Genomic DNA, 8,882 nt, shown 5'->3' on the forward strand with positions numbered 1-8,882 from the left:
CCTACCACAATGACGCTTGTCCACCTTGTGAAATGACAAGACACTGGAATTTGTTAGGAATTTGAGTTTGTATAGGATGTCGCTTTGGGACATGGGGCGGGAATGCTGCTGCGATGTCTCCCATATTGGGCAGCATTAGCATGTAGCAAAGTCTCTGTCTTTTTAAATGTTCTCCACCTGGACCCCCCAACAACGCTCACACAGACCAGGAGCTGTCTCCACACAGGAGCCACGGCTGTCTCCTGCGGAGGCAATGTAATTGTATTGTTTTTAAATCACTCCCCTATGGCAGCGGCTTTTTATTACACCGAAAACCTTTTCTTCTGGTCGCATTCACATATGCCACAGAACTGACAGAGAATTTGTGGCTTTAATAATGGTAATCAATAAGGAATATGTTTTGCTTTTTTCTTGGCGCTAAAACAGGCAATATTTAGAAAACAATCTGTCTTTGTACATTTGATTAATTACTGTACATTTAATATACAAAGGGTTACACTCCAATATTGATATTGGTCACATGACAAATGCCATCTGGATGCCTGTGCCTTTGACATCAGAGCTATAGCCTACAGTGCCAGGCCAAACCTCCCTCTTGCAGTGGCTGCATCTGGACAGTAGATCAAGTTTAAGCTCTGATACCTTGAGGCTTTTCCCATCTCTCCTATTCCTCAAACACTTCTACACTTCATGGTTTTAGGAAGCCGAGTTGGCATGCATGTGTTTGTGTGTATATCCATTTACCCTCCCTGAGGAGGAAGACAAGAATAAGGAGGAGGAGTAGAAAGCGAAGAGGCTCTTAGTCTGTCCGTCAGGCTATTTCTGACTGCAGCCATTTCTCTGATTAGATTATGGAGAAACAGAACCTGGCCCACCATCGTCCTATAGCCTCCATCTACTCTTTCTCTGTGCACTGCACTCTCTCACTCAGCCCTGTGCTCACTTTAGCTTCTCCTGACTCGAGCCCGCACCCATCTGTCTGTCTGTCTGTCTGTCTCTTTCTGTCCTTTTCTGTCCTCTCACCCTCACTTGTTCAAATCAAGAAGATAACTGCCCCTTTGAATGGTCTGACCCTTGTGTGGTCTTAGCTGTGCGCAGAGGTGCAGTGCTCAGAGGTGCAGTGCTCAGAGGTGCAGTGCTCAGAGGTGCAGTGCTCAGAGGTGCAGTGCTCAGAGGTGCAGTGCTCAGAGGTGCAGTGCTCAGAGGTGCAGTGCTCAGAGGTGCAGTGCTCAGAGGTGCAGTGCTCAGAGGTGCAGTGCTCAGAGGTGCAGTGCTCAGAGGTGCAGCCAGGTGGAGGTGCTGAATGATGAACGACTACTAGAGTCTCCCCCATTATCATATCTGTCCTGCTCTTAACGGGGCATTTTCATCCGTGTCCCTCTACACTCCTCTCATCTCTGCTCCCTCGGTGCGCTCCCTCCGGAAAGCAATCGATTGCATCTCCATTACCAAGGTCCTCCACTCGGATCCGGGTTTAAACAGAACTCGTACTTGCTGGTGCAGCAATAAACGGCAAACCCCAGCTTTGTGTCTTTAGACTTAAACCCGGCTGACCTCTAAGTTTGAGTTTTGCGCGTGAGCGGGGTCACGCAGGTGGATGCATAACACACACAGGATGACGTGCCCCTCATTGCTGGCCTTTCCTCTGAGATAATTAGCATAAAAGACGAATAAAGGACCCACCAAAAACACACAGTCTGTCCGCCATTCTTTAAAGAAAAGGAACAAATCCATTTCGCCTAATTCGAACCTTGCTCAGGGACAGCTCGCGTGGCAGATTGCAGCCTAATTAGTTTAGAGGGAATTTAATTGAATTAAGTTTCCACAGCTCCGCGCGCCCCGCCGCTGGGCTGCTTTCAGAGCGCGGGGCCAGAGCTGCAGATCTAATTAGCGTTGTTTGGAGAAGCTCCCGTACGCACGGCCATCCTCTGCTCCAGCTCCAGCTCCAGCTGTGGTGCGCGCAAACGATGTGCCGTGGTCTCGCGGGACCACCTTTTCCTTACAAAAAGCTTCTTTTAAAACATCACGCAGTCATCCATTACAATATTACTGGCTCACCGCAATGAACTGCGTGCTCATGTGCTCAGCATGCTCTGATGTGACTCACACTGGAGCTGACGATGGCCATTTCAGTTATATCTTTACTGCGGAAAACGGCGAGGAATATATTCATTTTATTTTTGTTATGGAAACGTTTATTTTCCAGAAAATATACAGATTTGATTTCTTGATCCAACCAGGTTAGATAATTGTGTTGTGTAACGACTCAAAACAAATTCAAATTTTAAAATTGCAAAGAGGCCTAAATTAAAAACAAACAAATTACCTCCCCGTGTTTCAATTACACTCTAATTCTCCCTTTGGCGTTCACCCTCTTCTTAAATCTGTGTTTAAAGTTTCGCGTCTCTGTCTAAGCAGGTCACACGCACTGGAGCTGAATCGTCACAGTTTATTTCAATAATTGGAGAGTGAAATGCTGCGACAGGCGCAGGCCCTGGGCCCACCCCCACGTGCCTTATTTCTCATCCATCATCAGCGAAATCAAATGCGCTGCGCCTCTGCCACTGTGGCTGTTACTTTAAAATTGTAGGCTGTGTGTTAACAGCAGCATCAACCTTTACATTATATTTCAGCCACAATTTAATCCACGCGCTCCGGGGACGATGACGCAACACATTTCTCTGCAGCATCACTTGAGGTTCTCACCACGCGGCGCACTGTCATAATGACAAACCCAAACATTTTAGAGCTCACTCAGGAAAAGGCCAAGTCTTGTCCAAAATATTTTTGCAATGTTGGTACATTTATGTTTTGCATAAATGAGTTGACATATAGACCAATGAATGAAGAGTTTAGAATCAATAGCAACATGCTTCCTCACCAGGGAAACACGCGGTACATGATGTTGTGTGAGCCGGAGTGATGGATGGCGCTGGCGGGCGCGAGCTCTGACTGACAGCTCAGACCACCACCGCGTGTTTCACGGCAGATACCGGCATGGGCCTCCCGCGAGGCCTTTCTTTTACGCAATGCGTCTGCTGGCCCATCTTTTACTCATCCCTTATGACCTGTCTGTGTCCATGCACTCCTCCATCTCTCCATCAAAACCACCTCCCCATCCATCACAAGGTCCAGCTACATCCTGCATCATCTCACTCTGCTGCTGCCCTCACTGCTGCCCTCACTCTGCTGCTGCCCTCACTGCTGCCCTCACTGCTGCCCTCACTCTGCTGCTGCCCTCACTGCTGCCCTCACTGCTGCCCTCACTCTGCTGCTGCCCTCACTCTGCTGCCCTCACTCTGCTGCTGCCCTCACTCTGCTGCTGCCCTCACTGCTGCCCTCACTGCTGCCCTCACTGCTGCCCTCACTGCTGCCCTCACTGCTGCCCTCACTGCTGCCCTCACTGCTGCCCTCACTCTGCTGCTGCCCTCACTCTTCTGCTGCCCTCACTGCTGCCCTCACTCTGCTGCTGCCCTCACTCTGCTGCTGCCCTCACTGCTGCCCTCACTGCTGCCCTCACTGCTGCCCTCACTCTGCTGCTGCCCTCACTCTGCTGCTGCCCTCACTCTTCTGCTGCCCTCACTGCTGCCCTCACTCTGCTGCTGCCCTCACTCTGCTGCTGCCCTCACTCTGCTGCTGCCCTCACTGCTGCCCTCACTGCTGCCCTCACTGCTGCCCTCACTGCTGCCCTCACTCTGCATCCCCCGCGCGGAGCGGAACCCAGACAAGGCAAACTGTCCAGCAATTTGATTATGATTTTTTTTGTTCCTTTTTTTTTTTTTTTTTTTTACAGAATGTGCTTTCTGTAAGTGGACAAATTGGGGGTAGATGGGGTCTGCACCACATCTTCTCTAACTTGTCTTATTAATTTATTAGATTAGATTTTCAACTGGCAGCAAAAAACAACAATATTCGATGACACAATTTTACGCAGGGCGTTTAAAGGGCAATTAAAGATTATGGGCCGATTGGCTCATTACGCAGGTATAATACCACATTCAGCGATTAATTCTTAGTTTAGAGTTCCTATCGAACATTTCGCATTTTAGTAAGCCCATGGAGCTATTACTGAAGTGGAGGTTTCTCTCTCAGGGTCCCTCAGAAGCCTCTGGAGAACCATTGTGCGTCCCGCTGTTGATTCAGGCGTCATGAATGCCAAAGCCTCCCGTTACTGTTTCCGTCAAATGGCCCCATGAATGTAAAAGTCCAAAGTTAAAGGACGCACAGAGGAAAGGTCCCCCCCTGCGTCTGAGCACTATGGTCGGATTAGTATCCTGGAAGAGACCGCTGCCTCTTTGAAGGGATTAGTTTAAATGTTTTAGGAGGGAGCACGGAGCAGGGTCACTCATAGGCCTAGATGCTCTTTTGGGAGCAGAAGCAGGGAGTGAGACGGTATCTGTAAAAAATGTCTGTTTTTCTTTTTGCAAATTCACCACTGAACTCGGCCTGCGCCATAATGGTTAAAAGAACCTGAGTAAATTGAACGTAAACTGCAGTTTACATTTTTTCTTTGCAATTACTGCAACTTAAGCCTATGACTAATAAATACACGAATAAATAAAATATATATTGGTTTGATTCATGCAAAAGAAAATCAATCCCGGTTAATTTAGACTCAGCCCATAATTTTTACCAATGTGTATTTTCTGTCAGTGCGCACTGCCAATAGGCCATAGACAAGTCGCAAAACAAGCGTGTGACAAATCTGATTCATTATAGACTACTCTCCATTTCTTGTGATTGTGCGGTGCTGGAGCAGTAAGGCACGTGCGCGCTCCACTGTGCGGGTTAATGGCATTAAGCATCATATGCGCCCCGGACACCGAGATAAGAGTGCACTTTGTGCGCGCGCACGCAAGAATAAAGTTAATTATTGTTGTCGCGCGCTTGTAACGTGCTTTTGGTTTGTGGATCATATTTGTTGAAATATATCCTCTAATAAAAAGCCTGTTAATTCCACACACAGCCTGATCTTAAATGGCCTTTGACTAAAAGTGTGGGGAATGCGCTTCTGCCACTTTCCCCGGCTCTTTGCGCTGTGTGTGCTGGGGCCATGTGGGATATAACTTATCACATTGTATGACACCGAACAATAAACTTAAACCAATTTCTAACGCGTCAATGCGTTTATGGTTAGCCTGCCGTGGATTCTCGCTCCTCTGTCTTTCACTTCTATATATCAAAATGACGCACACTCCAGTGACATCTCCCGAAAAGTGATCGGAATCGAATCAAAGCTTTTAATCTCACCAATCAGCGTCACATCTGGACATTCTGAACTTCATAAAGACTTACGGCAGTGACGCTCCAACACCGATGCACCAAGTAAGGTAAATATTTAGTGTGGAGAATATTATGTCATTTTAAGAGATGTATTACAGGCTAATGGCTTTCACTTAGCCTGTGTGTGATGTATCCAAGTAGGCCTAATTACAAACATAAAATAGTGATAAAAAAAAACAAAATGGCTGAGGTTTTATTATAGGCCTATAATAGGCCTTCTTATCAGTCGTTTGATTTGTAATTTCAAATTATATAAACTAGGTTAATTATTGTGTAGGGTAAGCCTATATTATGTTCTTAGCTAATGAATCCGACGACGACTCAATTGTGGCCTTTTAAGCACAACACGACGTTTTTGTGAAGCGTAGCCTCTCTAAGTGATGCTGCCTTATCAGATAATAAAGTATATAGAAACATATTTAAGATTATACTATAGACAATACTCGTAGCGCGCGCTGCCACTTGCGCCTGTCGTGCCCGTGAAGTGCCTGAGGTGCACGTGGGCGGTGCAAGGCCTGTGGGCGGGACCATTCCCATGTCCAGCACTGTCATGGCTCTGCCATTGGCTCCTTGTAGGCGGAGGGTATTGTCATGGAAACTAGACCACCGCCTTGCTATTGTCTCCACGCGCTGCCAACTTTATTATAAACCGTGCGCAAACTGCAGCGGACTGTCAAACGGAGCTGGAGCGCGCGAGCTGAAGACGGACTGAGGTAAACTGTGCCATAGAAACTCTTCTGGATTATTCACCACAACTGCAGCCAGTGACAAGGATTTGGATGCCACAAGAGCCACTGAGGACTGAACATTCTTCTGATTTGTTTTCACCACTGTGATTCCGGTTCTACCCTCGACTGTCGCGGGTCCTCCTTTGCACGTGCACACGCCGGTCACACAGCCGGTCCACATCCATGTATAAGATGGATTACTCATATCTGAACTCCTATGACTCCTGCATGGCAGCCATGGAAGCCTCTGCCTACGCGGACTTCAGCTCATGCAGCCAGGCCAGTTCGTTCCAGTACAACCCGATAAGGAGCGGGCCCTTCTCTAACCCGGGTTGCACTCCCCTGAGCACGGCCAGCTGCACCCTGGGAGCGCTGCGGGAGCACCAGCCCACACCCTACTCCTCAGGTATGCCTCCAGCCAGGAGCATCTGCAACCTGCAAACAGCTCCTGAATGACAAAAAGTATTCCTAATGGATTTTAAACAAAGAACAAAATTTATTTATGTTTTTTTTTTAATTAATAGCCTATATCTGTATGTTCCCTCCCATGATAAATAAAATAAGTGTAGGGCTACTCAAACGAATTATTAAAAAAATAGGCCTAATTATATTTACAACGCCCAATTGGCTGAATAATAATAGGACCCAATAAAAAGTAGAAAAAGAAAATCGGGTTTAATTAATAATGTCATGTTTTTGTATGTAATTGGGCCTATATATTTAAAATCTGTCTCTCTTTTGCAGTACCGTACAAGTTTTTTTCGGATCCGTCGGGCCTGAACGAGAAGAGGAAGCAGCGGCGGATCCGGACCACGTTCACCAGTTCCCAGCTCAAAGAACTAGAGCGCGTTTTCGCGGAGACGCACTACCCGGACATTTACACGCGCGAGGAGCTGGCCCTGAAGATAGACCTGACCGAGGCGCGCGTGCAGGTCAGAAATGTCCACGTCTGCATTCTGAACAAGCAAATCATTTATAACAGTGGGCCAAGTCATTTATCCACGTTACTGCTGTTCATATGCTTTGACATAAGGACAATTACAATTTATTAAATAGTCCAGTGACGTGAAATGGGGACGGGTGAGGGAAGGACATTCATGACATAATATTTTGCAATCTCTCAAAAAAGTTGGATAGATAAAATTATATAAAGAAGGTCTAAATTATTGTTAAAACTAAACCAGCAGGACAACATACGCCGAATGACTCCAAGTGCCACAGTCGTTTCATAAATAACCGTTTCTTTCCTTTGTCCATCAGGTGTGGTTCCAGAACAGGCGTGCAAAGTTCCGTAAGCAGGAGCGAGCAGCCAACGCCAAAGCCAACAACAACGGAGGAACCACAGGCAGCACCGGCGGCAGCTCCGCGGGCAAGAAGAACGGAGAGCCTAGATCCTCCTCAGACGACGACGAGTCTAAAGAGTCCACCTGCAGCCCCACGCCCGACAGCACCGCCTCCCTGCCCGGGTCAGGCAACGGGAACATGGGCAGCCCCGCCAGCCTCAGCCCCAGCCCGGCGCCCACGGGAACCGTCTACAACACCTCCAGCTCCCCAGTGCTCCAGGGGCTCAAGGCGCCCAGCTGGTCAAACCTGGGGCCCGCCAACCCAGCGGTGGCCCAGCCCGCCGCCCAGACGCAAGAGATCCTCAAAGCCTGGCAGCCGGACAGTATGACCGGGCCCTTCGCCGGAGTGCTGTCCTCTTTCCACAGAAAACCCAATCCAGCTGCAATCAAGACGAACCTGTTCTGAAGCACAGCGAGAGGGAGCTGGGACAAAACATGCAGGCGGATGGAGGAGACTATGAACACTACCGGTGCAAACAGCTGTACTCTAATCCTGCTTTGACATCACCGTTTTTGAGCAGAACAATTTTAGAGATGAACAAATGTCTTGGTATGTCGGAAAACTATTGTGCACACAGTGTTATACCTGCAAAAATCAAACCTTTAAAATCTTATGACAACAAAATCTGCTAAATGTCGATTACACTGATGCCTTTCTCTCGAATCCAATTTATAGTGAGACAAATTTGAACCACCACATGTACAGACCACTTTTGTATTACCCGCGACGGTATAAGTTTAAGGTTGTTGTTTGTTTTTTCCCTCTCACAAATGCCAAATTGTAACAAGACCCTATTCCAAGTCCGGGTGTAAATCGTAAAACTAACCCCAATCTTTGCTGAGAACACTAAACAAATTTGCCAGCAAGCACAACCTCCTTTAAGCCCCTGACGCATAGACAATAGGAAAGGAAAACAACTTTACAAATCTCCACCCCACAATCCAATTACCAGTGATGGGAACCTCCCTGGCTTCCTTCCCATCTAATTCTCATCACATTCAAATTCAGCGTCTTACAAGTCTGGTTTGTTCTCAGCTTCCACAGCGGAGTCGGAACGGCCGTTATACTGAGGTAATGTGCCACCAGGCTGTACAAACTATAAAGTTATTTTTACACGTTAAAGGATTCAACAATGTGGACACTCACGTCGAAAGAAGTTGTCTATTTGCTCTTATCGTTGCTCAGTCTGCTCACTTCTGCCTTGAGAACACGACACAGAAAAAGGAAAAACAAATGTATTTATTATTATTATATTATTTTAATTATTTGACTGAGTAAGCCACACATTTATTTGGACTGTTATATAAAAAGTGTGACTGTAAACTCTGTAACTAGTAATATAAAATGTTAGGTAGCCTTTCTTTGGTTTTTATTTTGTTGCTTTGCTGATTTGTTTTGGTGCCGAGATTCTGTCTACAGAGGACCAACACATCTATGAAACTATGAATGGACAGAAGCTCTAGTGAATGAGAAGTTATAGCACTACTCTGAATATTAATAAATAAATCTACATTATGGACGCACTAA

At 46.8% G+C, this 8,882-nt stretch overlaps 1 protein-coding gene across 1 annotated transcript; it reads left to right on the plus strand.

Moving 5' to 3' along the window:
- Positions 1-6,095: 6,095 nt before the first annotated feature.
- On the plus strand, positions 6,096-8,878 carry phox2a (paired like homeobox 2A). The gene is made up of 3 exons (XM_072461831.1): positions 6,096-6,417; positions 6,756-6,943; positions 7,272-8,878. The coding sequence occupies exons 1-3, from the start codon at positions 6,195-6,197 to the stop codon at positions 7,758-7,760; spliced, it is 900 nt and encodes a 299-aa protein (XP_072317932.1). The 5' UTR covers positions 6,096-6,194; the 3' UTR covers positions 7,761-8,878.
- Positions 8,879-8,882: the final 4 nt, after the last annotated feature.

This window comes from Eucyclogobius newberryi, unplaced genomic scaffold, assembly GCF_026437365.1.
Source record: "Eucyclogobius newberryi isolate DKJ021-1_F unplaced genomic scaffold, fEucNew1.0.hap1 SCAF_10, whole genome shotgun sequence".
Taxonomy (NCBI): domain Eukaryota; kingdom Metazoa; phylum Chordata; class Actinopteri; order Gobiiformes; family Gobiidae; genus Eucyclogobius; species Eucyclogobius newberryi.